At 34.0% G+C, this 22,352-nt stretch overlaps 1 protein-coding gene and 1 long non-coding RNA gene across 5 annotated transcripts in view; both read left to right on the top strand.

Moving 5' to 3' along the window:
* LOC127708274 (uncharacterized) lies at positions 1 to 17,481 on the top strand. 3 transcript variants are annotated; one of them, XR_007985223.1, is made up of 3 exons: positions 1 to 738; positions 886 to 1,459; positions 17,255 to 17,481. It is a non-coding gene; the product is annotated as an uncharacterized LOC127708274 (long non-coding RNA). The 3 variants fall into 3 exon arrangements; XR_007985222.1 differs by lacking the exon at positions 17,255 to 17,481 and adding an exon at positions 10,591 to 11,288 and having other exon boundaries at positions 886 to 1,619; XR_007985221.1 differs by lacking the exon at positions 17,255 to 17,481 and adding an exon at positions 10,431 to 10,517.
* The window catches only part of LOC127708270 (TATA element modulatory factor-like), a 52,538-nt gene that overhangs the window by 5,044 nt on the left and 25,142 nt on the right, over positions 1 to 22,352 (top strand). For both annotated transcript variants that reach the window (XM_052213115.1, XM_052213114.1), the window contains exon 3: positions 19,653 to 21,509. In XM_052213115.1, the coding sequence (XP_052069075.1) occupies positions 19,653 to 21,509 (1,857 nt within the window). The remainder of the gene's footprint in view (positions 1 to 19,652; positions 21,510 to 22,352) is intronic.

The raw sequence follows: 22,352 nt of genomic DNA, 5'->3' as shown, positions 1-22,352 counted from the left end.
TTTTTGTCGAGCCTGCGACTTTTGTCGCAGAAAGCTCGACATAGGGATAGTGATCCGGCGGCTACGGCGGCGGCGGCGGCGTTAGCTAACTTCTTAAAAGCTTTATATTTTAGAGGGTGGAAGATCTGGATGCTTCATACTTTGTATATGGATGCCTCATGTTACGAAGTTTCCGTCAGTCACATGTCCAATGTCCTTGACCTCATTTTCATGGTTCAGTGACTACTTGAAAAAAAAGTTAAGATTTTTTGTAATGTTTAATTCTCTCTTATTATAAGTAATAGGATAACTATATTTGGTATGTGCGTACCTTGCAAGGTCCTCATGCCCGTCAGACAGTTTTCACTTGACCTCGACCTCATTTCATGGATCAGTGACCAAGGTAAAGTTTTGGTGGTCAAGTCCATATCTCAGATACTATAAGCAATAGGTCTAGTATATTCGGTGTATGGAAGGACTGTAAGGTGTACATGTCCAACTGGCAGGTGTCATCTGACCTTGACCTCATTTTCATGGTTCAGTGGTTATAGTTAAGTTTTTGTGTTTTGGTCTGTTTTTCTTATACTGTATGCAATAGGTCTACTATATTTGGTATATGGAATGATTGTAAGGTGTACATGTCTAGCTGGCAGGTGTCATCTGACCTTGACCTCATTTTCATGGTTCAGTGGTTATAGTTAAGTTTTTGTGTTTTGGTCTGTTTTTCTTATACTGTATGCAATAGGTCTACTATATTAGGTATATGGAATGATTGTAAGGTGTAAATGTCTAGCTGGCAGGTGTCATCTGACCTTGACCTCATTTTCATGGTTCAGTGGTTATAGTTAAGTTTTTGTGTTTTGGTCTGTTTTTCTAATACTGTATGCAATTGGTCTACTATATTAGGTGTATGGAATGATTGTAAGGTGTACATGTCTAGCTGGCAGGTGTCATCTGACCTTGACCTCATTTTCATGGTTCAGTGGTCAAAGTTAAGTTTTTGTGTTTTGGTCTGTTTTTCTTATACTGTATGCAATAGTTCAACTATATTTGGTGTATGGAATGATTGTAAGGTGTACATGTCTAGCTGGTAGGTGTCATCTGACCTTGACCTCATTTTCATGGTTCAGTGGTCAAAGTTAAGTTTTTGAGTTTTGGTCTTTTTTTCTAATACTGTATGCAATAGGTCTACTATATTTGGTGTATGGAATGATTGTAAGGTGTACATGTCTAGCTGGCAGGTGTCATCTGACCTTGACCTCATTTTCATGGTTCAGTGGTCAAAGTTAAGTTTTTGAGTTTTGGTCTTTTTTTCTAATACTATATGCAATAGTTCAACTATATTTGGTGTATGGAAATAATTTATGATCTATATGTCAGTCATGCAGGTTTTATTTGACCTTGACCTCATTTTCAAGGTTCATTGCTCAGTGTTAAGTTTTTGTGTTTTTGTCTGTTTTTCTTAAACTATGAGCAATAGGTCAGCTATATTTGTTGTATGGAAGAATTGTTAGCTGTACATGCCTGCCTAGCATGGTTCATCTGACCTTGACCTCATTTTCATGGTTCATTGGTCAATGTTTAGTTTACTTGGTTAATGTTAAGTTTATGTGACAGTTTTAATAAAGCTTTATATTTAGGTCTATCAACATAATATCAATGATTAGTAAAGAAGGCGAGACATTTCAGCGTGTGCACTCTTGTTGACATGTTTAGGCAAAGTTTAAAACTGGCTTCTAGTGAGGTGATGTCAGTAGGATGAGCGGGTGGTAAAAAGTTTGACCCTAGTTTGTGTAATCAACTCCTCCTACAGTTTCAATTATGTGAGGATTTTTATGCCCCCCCCCCCCCCCCCCGGTAGCGGTGGGGGCATTAAGTTTTACACTTGTCTGTCTGTACTTACGTCCCAAAATTGGTTTCTGTTCTCTAACTTGAGTTTGCCTCAACCAAATGTTATGAAACTGATACACAATGTTTATTACCACAAAACACAGATCAAGTTTGAATTTTGGTGGCGTCACTTTAACTGTTCTAGAGTAATGCCCCTTTATAAATGGAAAAATTCCAAAATTTTTAGTTTCCATTCTCTAACTTAAGTTTGCCTCAACCAAATGTTATGAAACTTATACACAATGCTTATTACCAAAAATACAGATCAAGTTTGAATTTTGGTGGCGTCACTGTAACCGTTCTAGAGTTATGCCCCTTTATAAATGGAAAAATTGCAAAATTTTTAGTTTCCGTTCTCTAACTTAAGTTTGCATCAACCAAATGTTATGAAACTTATACACAATGCTTATTACCACAAAATACAGATCAAAATTGAATTTTGGTGGCATCACTTCAACTGCTCTAGAGTTATACCATTTATAAATGGAAAAATTGCAAAAATTTTAGTTTCCGTTCTCTAACTTAAGTTTGCCTCAACCAAATGTTATGAATCTTATACACAATGCTTATTACCACAAAACACGGATCAAGTTTAAATTTTGGTGGCATCACTTTAACCGTTCTAGAGTTATGCCCCTTTATAAATGGAAAAATTGCAAATTTTTATACAACCGCAAAAAAATTTTGTGGTCGTATATTGGTATGACATTGGCGTCGTCGTCGTCGTTGTCCGAAGACACATTGGTTTTCGCACTCTAACTTTAGTTTAAGTGAATGGATCTTTTTGAAATTTGACCATAAGGTTAAATACCACAAAAGGAAGGTTGGGATTGATTTTGGGGGTTATGGTACCAACAGTTAAGGAATTAGGGGCCAAAAAGGGGCCAAAAAAAAGCATTTTCTAGTTTCCAGACAATAACTGTGGAACGGTGTATGGATCTCTCTGAAATTATACTACAAGTTTCCATACCACAAAGGGATGGTTAGGATTTGCTTTGGGGGGTTATGGCTCAAACCGTTTAGGAATTAGGGGCAAAAAAGGGGGAAAAACAAGGTTGTCCTGGTTAATGGACAAATACTTTAATACAAAACATAATTTAAAGCAGTGTAAGGGAGATAAATCAAATACATCATTGAAATTATCTCCCTTACACTGCTTTTAAATTATGTATAAAGTAATGGTTAATGAACAATAAAGATAATTTAAAACAGTGTAAGGGAGGTAATCCAAATACAACGTTTTGGTTACTTCCCTTACACTGCTTTTAAATTATGTTTAAAGAAATGCGTATTTATAAAGGAACACCAGTAAAAATATCTGCAAATGTTGCATCTTTTTTTTTTACAAAAAAATCCATATGAAAGATTTGACACTATATTTTTAGATATAAAATAGATTAAGTTAGCACTATGGTAAATTTAAATGGGTAATTATGGTTGCCAACTCCATTGGAAATTTGAATTGAGATTATGACCATATCTTGAGGGAAAGAATTTTTTGTGGAAAAAAAGGGGGGGGGATAAAAAGAAATTGTGGGGGGTCAATTTTTTCTCATTTCAGATTTCAGAAATTAAAAAGAATTATTCTTCAAATATTTTTTTTTTTTCAAATTTCAAATATTGAAAAATTTCAAGAAGTAATCTTTAATTGCACAGTATGGCGCATTAGATTTGTAAAATCTTTGATCACATTTATTTATTTGTTATGCCGAATCTAACAGTGTATTTAGATTTTTAATTTTGGGTCCAGTTTTCAAATTGGTCTACATTAAGGTCCAAAGGGTCCAAAATTAAACTTTGTTTGATTTTAGCAAAAATTGAATATATGAGGTTCTTTGATATGCTGAATCTAAACATGTATTTAGATTTTTGATTTTTGGCCCAGTTTTCATGTTGGTCCAAATTGGGGTCCAAAATTAAACTTTGTTTGATTTCAACAAAAATTGAATATATGGGGTTCTTTGATATGCTGAATCTAACCATGTATTTAGATTTTTTATTTGTGGACCCCGTTATCAAATTGGTTCATATTGAGGTCAAAAGGGTCCAAAATTAAACTTTGTTTGATTTCCTCTAAAATTGAATTATTGGGGTTCTTTGATATTCCAAATCTAACCGTGTATTTAGATTTTTAATTTTGGGTCCTGTTTTTTAAATTGGTCTACATTAAGGTCCAAAGGGTCCAAAATTAAACTTAGTTTGATTTTAACAAAAATTGAATTCTTGGGGTTCTTTGATATGCTGAATCTAAACATGTGTTTAGATTTTTGATTATGGGCCCAGTTTTCAAGTTGGTCCAAGATAGGGTCCAGTATTCAAACTTTGTTTGATTTCAACAAAAATTGAATATATGGGGTTCTTTGATATGCTGAATCTAAACATGTATTTATATTTTTGATTATGGGCCCAGTTTTCAAGTTGGTCCAAATTGGGGTCCAAAATTAACTTTGTTTGATTTCAACAAAAATTGAATATATGAGGTTCTTTGATATGCTGAATCTAACCATGTATTTAGATTTTTTATTTGTGGGCCCCGCTATCAAATTGGTTCATATTGAGGTCAAAAGGGTCCAAAATTAAACTTTGTTTGATTTCATCAAAAATTGAATTATTGTGGTTCTTTGATATTCCAAATCTAACCGTGTATTTAGATTTTTAATTTTAAGTCCCGTTTTTTAAATTGGTCTTCATTGAGGTCCAAAGGGTCCAAAATTAAACTTAGTTTGATTTTAGCAAAAATTTAATTCTTGGGGTTCTTTGATATGCTGAATCTAAACATGTGTTTAGATTTTTGATTATGGGCCCAGTTTTCAAGTTTGTCCAAGTTGGGGTCCAAAATTAAACTTTGTTTGATTTCAACAAAAATTGAATATATGGGGTTCTTTGATATGCTGAATCTAACCATGAATTTAGATTTTTATTTGTAGGCCCCGCTATCAAATTGGTTCATATTGAGGTCAAAAGGGTCCAAAATTAAACTTTGTTTGATTTCATCAAAAATTGAATTATTGTGGTTCTTTGATATTCCAAATCTAACCGTGTATTTAGATTTTTAATTTTAAGTCCTGTTTTTTAAATTGGTCTACATTAAGGTCAAAAGGGTCCAAAATTAAACTTAGTTTGATTTTAGCAAAAATTGAATTCATGGGGTTCTTTGATATGCTGAATCTAAACATGTGTTTAGATTTTTGATTATGGGCCCAGTTTTCAAGTTTGTCCAAGTTGGGGTCCAAAATTAAACTTTGTTTGATTTCAACAAAAATTGAATATATGGGGTTCTTTGATATGCTGAATCTAACCATGTATTTTAATTTTGGACATTGGACCATAATAGGTAAATTAAAAAAATTCAAGTTCTTAGACTACATTCTTTCTGTGTCAGAAACCTATGCTGTGTCAAATATTTAATAACAATCCAAATTCAAAGCTGTTTCAAGCTTGAATGTTGTGTCCATACTTGCCCCAACTGTTCAGGGTTCGACCTCTGCGGTCGTATCAAGCTGCGCCCCAGCGAAGCATTTTATTTATTATCTTTTTGTTTCTGTTCTCTAACTCTAGTTTGCCTCAACAAAATGTTATGAAACTTATACACAATGCGTATTACTACATAATACAGATTAAGTACGAAATTTGGTGGCATCACTTTTACCATTCTTGAGTTGTGTCCCTTTATAATAATAAACATAAAAATTGCTGAATTTTTCGTTTCCGTTCTCTAACTTTAGTTTGTTTCAACCAAATGTTATAAAACTTATACACAACAGTTCTAGAGTTGTGTGTGTTTACAAATAGAAAAATTGCTGAATTTTTATACGACCGCAAAAATTAAAAATTTTTTTGGTCATATATTGGTATCACGTCGTCGTCGTCGTCGTCCGAAGACAGATGGTTTCCGGATAATAACTTTAGTATAAGTAAATAGAAATCAATAAAATTTTAACACAAGGTTTATAACCACTAAAGGAAGGTTGGGATTGATTTTGGGGGTTATGTTCCCAACTGTTTAGGAATTAGGGGCCAAAAAAGGGGCCCAAATAAGTGTTTTTGTAGTTTCCAGACAATTACTTGTGTTAAAGTGTATGAATCTCTCTGAAATTATACCACAAACTTCCATTCAACAAAGGGATGGTTAGAATTGACTTTGGGGGGTTATGGCTCAAACCATTTAGTAATTAGGGGCAAAAAAAGGGGAAAACAAGGGTTTTTCTGGTTAAAGGACAATTGAGACAATTTAAAAGCAGTGTAAGGGAGGTAATCCAATTCAAATTAAAGAACACTTTGAAGAAAGACTTACACACAATGCTTATTACCACAAAACTCAGATCAAGTTCAAATTTGGGTAGCGTCACTTTTACTGTTCTTCAGTTATGTCCCTTTATAACTATATGATATGCATGCGGGGGCATCATCTGTGTCCACGTGTGGACACAATCCACATTTATTTAATCATGTTTCCAGTCATTTTTCAGCAAAATTTATGAAAGAGGGTACAAGTTTTGTGTAATCAACTCCTACAGTTTTCAACCCAAATCCCTGAAACTTCACAGGAAGTTTGCACATATGCTGAAGTTGTGTTCCAGCTATTATGGAATTGTTTGAAGAATTTTTTTCTCATTTTTCCAGACATAAGAACTTAGTCATAACTGTCATTTTTTGCAAAATTTATGAAAGAGGGTACACGTTATTTGTATTCAACTCCTACAGTTTTCAACCCAGATCCCTGAAACTTAACAGGAAGATTGCACATATGCTGAAGTTGTGTGTTTTCTCATATTTCCAGACTTGGGAACTTAGTCATTCTACAAATATTTAAATGTTCAGTATAGAGCATTCTCCATTGTTTTAAGAAACATTCTGTATAACCCGGCCATTTGAGTCTTTGATCTATTTCATTTTTAAACAATATTCTGGTCTCCTCTGTTTGATGATCTCCCAGTTTAGTTTATCAGTTTGAGATTCAAATGTCAAAACCAAATACTAAGCTTTTCATTAAAGATTGATATGTCTGTATTTATACGACCGCAAAAAATTTTGCGGTCGTATATTGGTATCATGTCGGCGTTGTCCAAAGACATTTGGTTTCTGGACAATAACTTTAGTAAATGTAAATAGAAATCTATGAAATTTAAACACAAGGTTTATAACCACAAAAGGAAGGTTGGGATTGATTTTGGGGGTTATAGTCCTAACAGTTTAGGAATTAGGAGCCAAAAAGGGGCCCAAATAAGCATTTTTCAAGTTTCCGGACAATAACTTGTGGAACGGTGTATGGATCTCTCTGAAATTATACCACAAGTTTCCATACCACAAAGGGATGGTTAGGATTGGCTTTGGGGGGTTATGGCTCAAACCGATTAGGAATTAGGAGCAAAAAGGGGGAAAAACATGGGTTTCGTGGTTAATGGACAATTGAAAAAAAAGTACAATGTTATGTTTGGATTACCTCCCTAACACTGCTTTTAAATTATGTATAAAGAAATGTTGTATTGTCTTGAGGTGATAAGCTGTCAATTTATTTTTAGAAGTTACTATTTAAAAATGCTGATTAAGGAATATTAATTTTAGCCATGATTATGTATGTCATTTTCTATTTTAAGACTTTTATGATGTATTTAAATGGGTAACTATGGTTGCAAACTCCATTGGAAATTTTGAAAAAGGAGGGGAAGGTGGAAAAAATGGGGGAGGGACAATTTTTTCAGAAATTAAGAAGAAATTTTTTTTTTGGAGGGGGAGGGGGGTCAATTCGCAACAGCATAGGGAATTGCACAAAAGCAAAAAATTGAATATAAATTCAAATCATATAACCAATTTTAAGTTCTTTGACTACAGTTATTCTGTGTCAGAACCCTATTATGTGTCAAATATTTAATTACAATCCAAATTCAGACCTGTATCAAGCTCGAATATTGTGTCCATTTTTGCCCCAACTGTTCAGGGTTGGACCTCTGCGGTCGTATCCAGCTGCGCTTGGCGAAGCAATTTATTAAAATTTACTGTTATTTAGAAAAATTTTCAATCTCATGTTGTTTAAGGTAGATTCACTGTATACCGCCATCTTGGGTTGTACAGTAGCAGTACACAATCGGTCTAGTTCTTTGCCTATATCTGCAAATTTTGAGATTGATTTGCAATTTATGTGTAAGAATGTTTATTTTTATAAAGAAAAATAAGTGATTTATTGCATAATCCAAAATGTTTAAACAAATACCAAATATTTCTGTATTTTAGAATCAATTTTTCAACTTAGCCATTTAAGGGGAAATAACTCTTATAGTATAAATTTTACACTGGAACGATAGTGAAATTTTCATTTTTTACTTGTAGCAAGAAAACAAGTTGGTGACACCCTTTTTCTTTTTATTTTCTTAAAGCATATTATAAAATCTATTTTCTCATATTTTATTTCAAAATTCTATCTCATATATTTCTTTTTATTCACAAAAATGTGTTTTTTCCTGAACAATCTATGCAAATTTGGGCAATTTTGCACGACTTGTAGCTTGAAAAATAGCACAGTGATCCATACTTTTTATTATATTTTTGAAAAAAGCATAGTGAAATCTTCATTTTGGCAAAGTATAAGAAAATTCTATCTGAGGAATCATATACATGTACTGCTGATCCACCTTAAAAAAGCCCTGTTTGTCAACCAATACAGGTATAACATATGATTTGAGACCAAAATGATAAAAACCAGAAATAGAGAAAATGTGAAAAAAACTATTCTTCTGGTTTGATGAGCTGCAATAACTGAGATGAGGAATGGAGAGAAAGAACTTTTTCCTTTTTAGCTCACCAGGGCCAAAGGGCCCCATGTGAGCTTATGCCATGTATGCCATCACTTGGCGTCCGTCATCGTAAACTACTTCAAGAATCTTCTCCTCTGAAACTACTGGGCAAAATACCTTCAAACTTTAACTGAATGTTCCTTAGGGTATGTAGCTTATAACTTATATCCGAAGTTTTGATCCATCAACAAACATGGCCGCTATGGCTAAAAATAAAACATAGGGGACAAAAGCTGTTTTTATACGACCGCAGTCGTATATTGGTATGACGTTGTCGTCGTCGTCCGAAGACACATTGGTTTTCGCACTCTAACTTTAGTTTAAGTGAATGGATCTCTATGAAATTTTGCCAAAAGGTTCAATACCACAAAAGGAAGGTTGGGATTGATTTTGGGGGTTATGGTCCTAACAGTTCAGGAATTAGGGGCCAAAATGGGGTCCAAATAAGCATTTTTCTAGTTTCCAGACAATAACTTGTGAAATGGTGTATGGATCTCTCTGAAATTATACCACAAGTTACCATATCATAAAGGGATCTTAAGAATTTGCTTTGGGTGGTTATGGCTCAAACTGTATAGGAATTAGGGGCAAAAAAGGGGGAAAAACAAGGGTTTCCAGGTTAATGGACAATTAAGTACAAAACATAATTTCAAAGCAGTGTAAGGGAGGTAATTCAAACACAAATTGTCAAATTACCTCCCTTACACTGCTTGTAAATTATTTATAAAGAAATGTATAGTCTTTAGGTGATTAGCTGTCAATTTTTGTCGAGCCTGCGACTTTTGTCGCAGAAAGCTCGACATAGGGATAGCGATCCAGCGGCGGCGGCGGCGTTAGCTAACTTCTTAAAAGCTTTATATTTTAGAAGATGGAAGACCTGGATGCTTCATACTTTGTATATGGATGCCTCATGTTACGAAGTTTCAGTCAGTCACATGTCCAATGTCCTTGACCTCATTTTCATGGTTCACTGACTACTTGAAAAAAAAGTTCAGATTTTTTGTAATGTTAAATTCTCTCTTATTATAAGAAATAGGATAACTATATTTGGTATGTGCGTACCTTGCAAGGTCCTCATGCCCGTCAGACAGTTTTCACTTGACCTCGACCTCATTTCATGGATCAGTGAACAAGGTTAAGTTTTCGTGGTCAAGTCCATATCTCAGATACTATAAGCAATAGGTCTAGTATATTCGGTGTATGGAAGGACTGTAAGGTGTACATGTCCAACTGGCAGGTGTCATCTGACCTTGACCTCATTTTCATGGTTCAGTGGTTAAAGTTAAGTTTTTGTGTTTTGGTCTGTTTTTCTTATACTGTATGCAATAGGTCTACTATATTTGGTGTATGGAATGATTGTAAGGTGCACATGTCTAGCTGGCAGGTGTCATCTGACCTTGACCTCATTTTCATGGTTCAGTGGTCAAAGTTAAGTTTTTGAGTTTTGGTCTTTTTTTCTAATACTGCATGCAATAGGTCAGCTATATTTGGTGTATGGAATGATTGTAAGGTGTACATGTCTAGCTGGCAGGTGTCATCTTACCTTGACCTCATTTTCATGGTTCAGTGGTCAAAGTTAAGTTTTTGAGTTTTGGTCTTTTTTTCTAATACTATATGCAATAGTTCAACTATATTTGGTGTATGGAAATATTTTATGATCTATATGTCAGTCACGCAGGTTTTATTTGACCTTGACCTCATTTTCAAGGTTCATTGCTCAGTGTTAAGTTTTTGTGTTTTCGTCTGTTTTTCTTAAACTATAAGCAATAGGTCAACTATATTTGTTGTATGGAAGAATTGTTAGCTGTACATGCCTGCCTAGCATGGTTCATCTGACCTTGACCTCATTTTCATGGTTCATTGGTCAATGTTTAGTTTACTTGGTTAATGTTAAGTTTATGTGACAGTTGTAATAAAGCTTTATATTTAGGACTATCAACATAATATCAATGATTAGTAAAGAAGGCGAGACATTTCAGCGTGTGCACTCTTGTTTTTAGAAGTTACTATTTTAATAATGTTTAATAAAGGTAATTTAATTATAGCCATGATTATGTATGTGAAGGAATTTTATTTTTAGATATTACTATTTAATGTTGCTGATGGAGGCTTTTTAATTTTAGGCATGATTATGATGCCATTTTCTATTTTAAAAATTATTTAATTTTAGCCATGATTATGTATGTGAAGGAATTTTATTTTTAGATATTACTATTTGATGTTGCTGATGAAAGTGTTTTAATTTTAGGCATGATTATGATGTCATTTTCTATTTTAATACTTTTATGATGTATTTAAATGGGTTTTTATGGTTGCAAAGTCCTAGCTGTCAATTTATTTTTAGAAGTTACTCTAAATGCTGATGAAGGAATTTTATTTTTAGATATTACTATTAAAAGTAGCTGATGAAGGGTTTTTAATTTTAGCCATGACTATGATGTCATTTTCTTTTATGATGTATTTAAATGGGCTTTTATGGTTAAAAAAAGCATTTTTCTAGTTTCCAGACAGTAACTTGTGATGAAGTGTATGGATCTCTCTAAAATTGTACTACAAGGTTCCATACTACAAAGGAAAGACTGCAATTGAGTTTGATGGTTAATGCTAAAAGGGGGATTCAAAAAGTTTTGGGGGGGAAGGGGGGGTTCCCATTTTTTTAGCTCACTTGGCCCGAAGGGCCAAGTGAGCTATTCTCATCACTTGGCGTCCGTCGTCCGTCGTCGTCGTTAACTTTTTACATTTTGAACTTCTTCTAGAGAACCACAGAATGGAATGAAACCAAACATGGCATGAATGTTCCTTATGAGGTACTGACCAAGTGTTGTTACTTTGTAGCGGATCCATCATCCAAGATGGCCACCAGCGGGGGACTTAGTTTAACATAGGACCCTATCGGAAATACATACAAATGTTTTCTTTTAGAGAACTACTGAATGGAATGAAACCAAACATGGCATGAATGTTCCTTATGAGGTGCTGACCAAGTGTTGTTACTTTGAAGCTGATCCATTATCCAAGATGGCCTCCAGCGGGGGACTTAGTTTAACATAGGACCCAATGGGAAATACATACAAATGTCTTCTTTTAGAAAAACACTGAATGGAATGAAACCAAACATGGTATGAATGTTCGTTATGAGCTGCTGACCGAGTGTTGTTACTTTGAAGCCGATCCATAATCCAAGATGGCCGCCAGCAGGGGACTTAGTTTAACATGGGACCCTATGGGAAATACATACAAATGTCTTCTTTTAGAGAACCACTGAATGGAATGAAACCAAACATTGCATGAATGTTCCTTATGAGGTGCTGACCAAGTGTTGTTACTATGAAACTGATCCATAATCCAGGATGGCTGCCAGCAGGGGACTTAGTTTAACATTGGACCCTATGGGAAATACATACAAATGTCTTCTTTTAGAGAATCACTGAATGGAATGAAACCAAACATGGCATGAATGTTTCTTATGAGGTACTGACCGAGTGTTGTTACTTTGAAGCCGATCCATAATCCAAGATGGCCGCCAGCAGGGGACTTAGTTTAACATGGGACCCTATGGGAAATACATACAAATGTCTTCTTTTAGAGAACCACTGAATGGAATGAAACCAAACATGGCATGAATGTTCTTTATGAGGTGCTGACCAAGTGTTGTTACTTTGAAGCCGATCCATAATCCTAGATGGCCGCCAGCGGGTGACTTAGTAAAACATGGGACCCAATGGGAAATACATACAAACGTATTCTTTTAGAGAATCACTGAATGGAATGAAACCAAACATGGCATGAATGTTTCTTATGAGGTGCTGACCAAGTGTTGTTACTTTGAAGCCGATCCATAATCCTAGATGGCCGCCAGCGGGGGACTTAGTTTAACATGGGACCCAATGGGAAATACATACAAACGTATTCTTTTAGAGAATCACTGAATGGAATGAAACCAAACATGGCATGAATGTTTCTTATGAGGTGCTGACCAAGTGTTGTTACTTTGAAGCCGATCCATAATCCTAGATGGCCGCCAGCGGGGGACTTAGTTTAACATGGGACCCAATGGGAAATACATACAAACGTATTCTTTTAGAGAATCACTGAATGGAATGAAACCAAACATGGCATGAATGTTTCTTATGAGGTGCTGACCAAGTGTTGTTACTTTGAAGCCGATCCATAATCCTAGATGGCCGCCAGCGGGGGACTTAGTTTAACATGGGACCCAATGGGAAATACATACAAACGTATTCTTTTAGAGAATCACTGAATGGAATGAAACCAAACATGGCATGAATGTTTCTTATGAGGTGCTGACCAAGTGTTGTTACTTTGAAGCTGATCCATTATACAAGATGGCCGCCAGCGGGGGACTTAGTTTAACATAGGACCCTATGGGAAATACATACAAATGTCTTCTTTTAGAAAAACACTGAATGGAATAAAACCAAACATGGCATGAATGTTTCTTATGAGGTGCTGACTGAGTGTTGTTACTTTGAAGCCAATCCATAATCCAAGATGGCCGCCAGCAGGGGACTTAGTTAACATGGGACCCAATGGGAAATACATACAAATGTCTTCATTTAGAGAACCACTGAATGGAATGAAACCAAACATGGCATGAATGTTCCTTATGAGGTGCTGACCGAGTGTTGTTACTTTGAATCTGATCCATAATCCAAGATGGCCGCCAGCGGGAGACTTAGTTTAACATAGGAGCCTATGGGAAATACATACAAATGTCTTCTTTTAGAGAACCATTGAATGTAATGAAACCAAACATGGCATGCATGTTCCTTTTGAGGTGCTGACCAAGTGTTGTTACTTTGAAGCTGATCCTTCATCCATGATGGCTGCCAGATGGGGACAATGTTTAACAAAGGACCCTATGGACAATACATACAAATGTCTTCTTTAAGAGAACCACATACTGAATGGATTGAAACCAAACATGGCAAGAATGTTCCTTATGAGGTGCTGACTAAGTTTTGTTACTTTGAAGCTGATCCTTCATCCATGATGGCCGCCAATGGGGGGACTTCCTTTAACATAAGACCCTATGGGAAATACATACAAATGCTTCTTCTAGAGGTGCACTGAATGGAATGAAACCAAAACATGGCATAAACGTTTCTTATGAGGTGCTGATGAAGTGTTGCTACTTTGTTGCCGATTTACTGTTCAAGATGGCCACCAGGATTTTTTATTAAATTACAGGACCAATATTAAACCAAATTTGGCCTCACTCATTATTAGGGTATCTGTTATGATTTAAATCTATTTTTACATGATTTCCAAAACCAAAGTAGAATCAGGTGAGCGACACAGGCTCTTGAGAGCCTCTAGTTTTTAAAAGGGTTCATATTTTTTTTTCAAAATTTTCAAAATTTAAAATTTTTGAAAAGTTTCAAGAAGAAATCTTCAATTGCACAGTATTGTGCCTTAGATTTGTAAGATCTTTGACCACATTTATTTTGTGTCAGAAACCTATATTATGTCAAAAATTTGATCACAATCCAAATTCAGATAGTATCAAGCTTGAATATTGTGTCCAAATTTGCCCCAACTGTTCAGGGTTCAACCACTGACGTCGTATCAGGCTGCGCTCATTGAAGCATTTTATTAGTCCCCTACCGACGAGGTCGAAGGGGACTTAAGGTTTGCACTCCGTCCGTCTGTCCATCCGTCAGTCCGGCAAATCAGCTTTCCACACTTTTTTCTTCGTCCTTGAAGATATTGATTTGATATTTGGTATATAGTTTTATCATGACAAGTTATAGATCAAGTTGGAATGTTGTTCCGGTCTGATGATTTAGTCCAGAGTTATGGACCATAACTCTGGACCATATATAATGTTGGAGTTCTATGTTAAACCATATTTCTGTACAAAGGGAGATAACTCATTTTTTAAAAGACATTCTTTTTTAAATTATTTGAAGAATTTTTTGTCAGGTTTGTTTGTTATTTAGTATAAACTAATTTTCTGAATGCTATAGATATAAAAAAAAATTATGAAGAGAAATCTTTTAATTAGATAATAGTCTATTTTTATTAATGTATATATTTCAATACATTACATTGTGTAGATAAAAGTTGTTGAAATTTTATAGATAAGTTACAAATCTATATTAGTTTGTGACAAATGAAAGAAAAAATATTTGGAACTATTAATTATATTTGATTATAATTTGAAAAATAGATATACACTGTATTACATCATATCTAATTTTAGAGAACTATTAATCATATCTAATGTTTTCTTCACTCATATAATCAATTGTCCACACTGTTTTTAGTCGTGCTTGAAGATATTGACATGATATTTACTTTTTGTTTACACCATGACAAGTTATAGAACAAGTTAGCATTTTGTTCCAGTAAAATGAATTTTTACCCAGTAGGGGACTATGTATTGCCATGCAATATTCTCAGAATGCTTGTTTAATTTAAGTTACCGTATTTTGTCGTGTAAAATACACACTTTTACCCTAATACTGTAGTTGGTAGAGGGGATGCGCATTAAACACAACTGTAGACATGTTTTTTGTTGTTGTTTTTTCTTCTTCTTTATTGTATATACTCAAGACATTTTTCATTTTATTTGTTTATTTGTTTTTTTTGTAAATTTTTTTTAATAACATTTTTTCCTTCATTATTGAATATTCAAAGTACAGGTGTGACATCCTGCATGAGTGAGTTTAATGGGTAATTATGATTAAGTATGGGTGTGTAGTAATTATATAATTTTTTTTCAAATATTAAAAAACTTTTTTTTAACTTTTTACATTTTTTTTTCAAATTTTGAAAGAAATTGACCTACAGCTCCTGAATAATAATTATGATTAGGGGTCCAGGGATATGTACATGATTTTACATAGTAATGCTTCTTTGATTGACCAATATTGTACTTTAGTAGATATATGACATACTCTGAATGAAATGTGCCTATGTATTAATTTTTTTGTTTCCTATTCTGACATCGGACTCAGACTTCTCTTAAACTGAGTTTTACTGTGCGTACTGTTGTACGTTTGTTTTTTTTACATTGGCTAGAGGTATAGGGGGAGGGTTGAGATCTCAAAAAACATGTTTAACCCCGCCACATTTTTGCGCCTGTCCCAAGTCAGGAGCCTCTGGCCTTTGTTAGTCTTGTATCATTTTTAATTTTAGTTTCTTGTGTATAATTTGGAGTTTAGTATGACGTCCATTATCACTAGTATACATATTTGTTTAGGGGCCAGCTGAAGGACGCCTCCGGGTGCGGGAGTTTCTCGCTGCATTGAAGACCCATTGGTGGCCTTCGGCTGTTGTCTGCTCTATGGTCGGGTTGTTGTCTCTTTGACACATTCCCCATTTCCATTCTCAATTTTATTGTCAGTTAAAAGTTTGTAGCTATTCTTGTCCATCCCCATTTCAGGTCCTGAAAATTTCATTTATAGTTTATTTGTTCTACTCCAGAATGTGCATGAAATATTTGCTACTGGACCTAAGGCAAACAACAAAATAAATATGCTCAAGCATGCAAGGCTATATAAAATTATCATATGAAATTTCTTTAGCTTTTCACATGAGAAATAACCTCATCCTTAATGCTTCATTTTTGTCGAGCCTGCGACTTTTGTCGCAGAAAGCTCGACATAGGGATAGCGATCCGGCGGCGGCGTTAGCTAACTTCTTAAAAGCTTTATATTTTAGAAGATGGAAGACCTGGATGCTTCATACTTTGTATATGGATGCCTCATGTTACGAAGTTTCCGTCAGTCACATGTCCAATGTCCTTGACCTCATTTTCATGGTTCAGTGACTACTTGAAAAAAAAGTTCAGATTTTTTGTAATGTTAAATTCTCTCTTATTATAAGTAATAGGATAACTATATTTGGTATGTGCGTACCTTGCAAGGTCCTCATGCCCGTCAGACAGTTTTCACTTGACCTCGACCTCATTTCATGGATCAGTGAACAAGGTTAAGTTTTGGTGGTCAAGTCCATATCTCAGATACTATAAGCAATAGGTCTAGTATATTCGGTGTATGGAAGGACTGTAAGGTGTACATGTCCAACTGGCAGGTGTCATCTGACCTTGACCTCATTTTCATGGTTCAGTGGTTATAGTTAAGTTTTTGTGTTTTGGTCTGTTTTTCTTATACTGTATGCAATAGGTCTACTATATTTGGTGTATGGAATGATTGTAAGGTGTACATGTCTAGCTGGCAGGTGTCATCTGACCTTGACCTCATTTTCATGGTTCAGTGGTCAAAGTTAAGTTTTTGAGTTTTGGTCTTTTTTTCTAATACTGCATGCAATAGGTCAGCTATATTTGGTGTATGGAATGATTGTAAGGTGTACATGTCTAGCTGGCAGGTGTCATCTTACCTTGACCTCATTTTCATGGTTCAGTGGTCAAAGTTAAGTTTTTGAGTTTTGGTCTTTTTTTCTAATACTATATGCAATAGTTCAACTATATTTGGTGTATGGAAATATTTTATGATCTATATGTCAGTCACGCAGGTTTTATTTGACCTTGACCTCATTTTCAAGGTTCATTGCTCAGTGTTAAGTTTTTGTGTTTTCGTCTGTTTTTCTTAAACTATAAGCAATAGGTCAACTATATTTGTTGTATGGAAGAATTGTTAGCTGTACTTGCCTGCCTAGCATGGTTCATCTGACCTTGACCTCATTTTCATGGTTCATTGGTCAATGTTTAGTTTACTTGGTTAATGTTAAGTTTATGTGACAGTTGTAATAAAGCTTTATATTTAGGACTATCAACATAATATCAATGATTAGTAAAGAAGGCGAGACATTTCAGCGTGTGCACTCTTGTTTAATCTTATTCCCTATTTTCATCAGAACTGATGTAAATGACGATGAGATTAATAGTAATGATATAAGAAATGATTACATCCATTTTTTAATGTGTTATTGACATATCAGATATTGACGTAAATAATGAACTTTAAAGGAGATTTACCTAATCCAGTGGGATGTCCTGTTGTTATTACATACTAGTACAAGTTAGTTGTCAAGCAAAGTTTGTTATAGATTTATTTATGACTGTTAGTTTGATTAATTTGAATCTGGACATTGCAGAGTATTGCATTTTTATGAAATTAAAGAGTATTAATTTGGAGTGTTTGGTGAGTTATTTGACAGTTCTAATCATTCATCCTTTTGATCTGCAGTTATTGCAGGACTTGGGAATACATGTATCAGATAAAATATTGTACTTGTATGATATATATTTCTGTTAATGTTAAAGGCTGCTTCCAGTAAATCTAACTGTTCCAACAATGTTTTCTTATTGAGGAACAATCACAAAGTGTGTTATTGTCTTTTTGTAAGTAATGAATATGTAGAATAGAAATTATTATTTGATGGTTCAGTGTACTACATGTAAGATATATCTTTATATTTTATAAGTTTTATATTTTATACCCATCGATATTTAGATATTGACACCTGAAGTTCTTGTATACATGTATGTTACAGTGAATTTGTATTGTAGCAAAATAACACCTGGTGAACCCTTCTTCTCTCAGATAAATTGCCAAAAACTTTCATGCCTTAAAAATGGTGAAGTTCTTAGTCGTAGTTAAACAAGAAATGTTGAACATATTGTCAAATTTTATCATTTTATGAGTGTTTAATTATGAACTTTTAAAGTCTATTATAACTACTTTTCTGCAACTTTTTTGTCTTATATTTTTGATACTTGGTGTCATTGTGTGTCATAATGTTTATGAACTCTGAAGAAAATGTTTTTATGGCTTATCATGATTGTTCATCTTTCTCTGAGTATTATTCTAGATCCAGGCTTACATGTAAGAAGTATAGATTATAACATGCCCTTTTCCATATTGGCCCTGGTATCATCCCGAGACTCCCATATCGGCCTCGAGGCTTTAGCCGAGGGCCGATATGGGTCGAGGGATGATACCAGGGCCAATATGGAAAGACATGTTATAATCTATTTATCACATATTTAAGTTCTGCAGAAAAGAGAAAAAATTTCAATTATAACAATTTAATGAAATATAACAGGTAAAATCTTAAAAATTTTATCACAAAAGTTTTGTCACATTTTCAAATTTAGTTTTTATCATTTACTCCATAGAAATTTATTGTCACATTTCCACTTTTTTCGGAATTTGAATTAGGGCACATTTGCTCTACAAAGTCTGCCGTATCGCTTTCCTCCACTGCGATGAAACGAGCACCGTCATTGTTCGCCATTGTCGTTAAGGACGTAATGACGTCACGTCATTTGGAATCAGGGCACAATAACCAATAACCTCTTTTTTGCCCCGGGCAATTTTGAGGTTATTACATATGCAAAACCCAACGTATTCGTAACAAATATGTGATAAGCTCCATTATGATGTATTCTGTATAGATATATACATTAAGATGTATTCTGTATAGATATATACATTATGATGTATTCTGTATAGATATATACATTATGATGTATTCTGTATAGATATATACATTAAGATGTATTCTGTATAGATATATACATTAAGATGTATTCTGTATAGATATATACATTAAGATGTATTCTGTATAGATATATACATTAAGATGTATTCTGTATAGATATATACATTATGATGTATTCTGTATAGATATATACATTATGATGTATTCTGTATAGATATATACATTATGATGTATTCTGTATAGATATATACATTAAGATGTATTCTGTATAGATATATACATTAAGATGTATTCTGTATAGATATATACATTATGATGTATTCTGTATAGATATATACATTAAGATGTATTCTGTATAGATATATACATTATGATGTATTCTGTATAGATATATACATTAAGATGAAGAAAATAAATCTAAAGGGCAATCTACTATCTTACACAGAGATTACATAATAGTTTGTGTATGCCTTGATGCAGGAAAGAGTGAATACAGGTTTTTTACAACTATAGATTTGATATTTCTCAAGTAATAACTTATTGTACATGTATTTCCAGATGCATCAGGTCAAACATCACAACAGAGTAAACCAACGGAAGAAGCATCAACGTCATGGTCTACTGATTCCTGGAATTCCTGGTCTATGTCCTGGGATACACTGCAAGACAAATCATCTACAGAAAAAACTTCAAATGTAAAGCAAGAGAAATTAAAAAGTGAAAGGTCTAAAACATCTCGATTAAAACAGGATGAAGCATCAAAGAATGAATCATCTTTAAAATCCACTCAGTTGACATCTTCAGATTCTGTAAAAGTAAAAGAACTTACTCACTCTGGAGAAACTCAAAGTCAAAATCTTGAAAAGCAAATTGAGAATTTATCTGTGAAAGAAGAAATAACTAAGCCTAAAAGTTTAAGTGTTGAAATAAGTGACAATAGAAACCAATCAAAAATGGCAATCCATACAGAAAGTGAAACAGACCAATCAGCTGACAGTTATGTGGAAACACATGATACTTCTGTAGATATGAAGTCTATAACAGACACTGAGTCAAGTTCTAGTGGTAATATATTAACTGGTTCTATAAAAGGTAATGCTGATAGGTTATCTCCCTTGTCAGTAGGATCAGGGGAGACAATGTCTACTGATTCTCAAAGTTACGAAAAAATACAAAACCCTGAAAAATCTAACGAGGATGTCATTTCTTTACATTCCGCTAGTAGTAATAATGAAATCACTGACTCTTCTGTAAATGTGGCTTCTAAAATATCAGATCTAATGACAAAGTCAGATTCATCGCCATCAAATGAAAAATCAGAAGATTCAGAAGAAACAGATGTAATTGAAATGTTGTCAACAAGTAGTGTGGTTATAGGAGAAGATTCTTCAGTTCAAGATAAAGCTGTCATTTTAACAGAAATGACTCCTAGTGACTGTCCCCAAACTCAACAGTTTGATTCTGTTTGTGAGTCTTCTAACTTTATAGAATCACATTTCACACAACCAGATATTGTGAAGTCTTCTGAAATAATAGTATCAAATACTGAACGATCAGACTCATCAGATATTAGTACCCCTTATAACACTGAATCTAAAGATATCAAGTCAGAGGATGAAGGTATCATTGACCAGAATTTAGGTACATCAGATAATTCTGTAGATCCCGAGGAAAATTTATCAATAGATTTTCCGCAATCATCGACAAATTATATCACTACAGAAGATAGTGTTTTATCGGAAACAGAAAATGAAGTCCCTGTCAGTGACAATGTAACAACAGAAACAATTGAAGGCATAACTGAGGATACATCTAATGCTTCTGCTCTATCTCCTGTTGGACATCATGTTAGGAATAGTTCACTGGAATCCCACGACGACCAACCATCAAGTCCATTAGCGACAAGTTCTAGTGGAGAGGGTAGTAAGTTAGACAGTAGTGTGGATACAGATGATACTGTTGTCGGTTATAGTGCTAAAGCAGACAATGACAGCATTGGCAGTGTGTCACCCAGCTCGTCTTACGTTAAATGTATGATAGAGGAGGCTATGGACGATAACATGAAAATGGAGGACAATTCTAGTGATGGTCATTCAGTGGGCAAATCTGAATGTTCACGTAGTACTGGAGGCCATGAATCAGGTGATGAAGTAGATACTACTACTTCTTCTGATATAGAAATCATCTCTACACCAACTTCAAATGGTGAAAACAACAAATTCATTGATTTGTCTCCCTTGAAAATAGCTCTTCAAAAAACAGCTAGAAGGAATGATGGTTCTCATAGAAGGAATGACAGTCATGATAGTCAATCAAGCAGCAGCTCACACAGTCGAGGAGAACAGATGAGTCCTGGCAGGGATACCGACTCCAGTGAAGATGGTGTTGAAATGAAAATAACAAGTGAAGAAGCTAGTAAGAAAACATACTTTAAGGATAGGCAAAAATTGTTCTGTATTAGTCATGTGACTCATGTGCATGTTTAAAAAAAATTGTGATAAGGATAGGTTAATTTTCTTGAAAAGAAGGTTTAATATGATATCCATTTTCAAAATATGAATTAAAGAAGATGTAGAGTATATGTTAATAAGACAGCAACCCAACTACACAAATTGTAAAAAAAAACATCTAGAGGGCACAGTCTGTATCAATATATAGACAGGTCACTGGTGTCGTATGCAAGATGTCAAACTCTAAATCATCCAAGTCTATAAGATTTATGAATATATATAAATAAACAAAACAATCAATGATTTGCAATCAACACAAAATTTTCAACAACACAAAAAAAACCCCATTGAGATATGATATAAAGACAACCACTGATTATTTTCATTTATACACTTTAGTTACAAATTTACTAATAAGTTCTTAGATCCGATATCAGAAACATGGTACTTATTTCAAATATGTAAATAAACAGAGTTTTTTTTATTTCATTATTTTGTTCTCGAAAATCCCCTAGTGTTTCAAAGTTTTAAAACATTTGTAGCTCAGCAAAACTTAAATCAGTAATTAACCAAAGTTATTATCAACTTAAGTTATTTTTGTCAACCATTTTACTAGCACTTGCTTTCAGTTACTCAATAATTTTGGTCAAAAAGTTATCATGAAATACTACAGTAGTACAGTTTATTTAATGATATGTGTGAAAATTGTTTTTCTTAATTTTTTTTCTAAAAGTCATATTTTTAGTGTATTGCAAGATAATATATTTAATAATAATAATTTAACAATGCCACCCAATTTTTTTTCTTA

Source organism: Mytilus californianus, unplaced genomic scaffold (genome assembly GCF_021869535.1).
Source record: "Mytilus californianus isolate M0D057914Y unplaced genomic scaffold, xbMytCali1.0.p SCAF_7, whole genome shotgun sequence".
In the NCBI taxonomy this organism is placed as follows: Eukaryota; Metazoa; Mollusca; class Bivalvia; order Mytilida; family Mytilidae; genus Mytilus; species Mytilus californianus.
The sequence above is the reverse complement of the archived record's forward strand: the minus strand, read 5'-3'. Positions and strand labels throughout refer to the sequence as shown.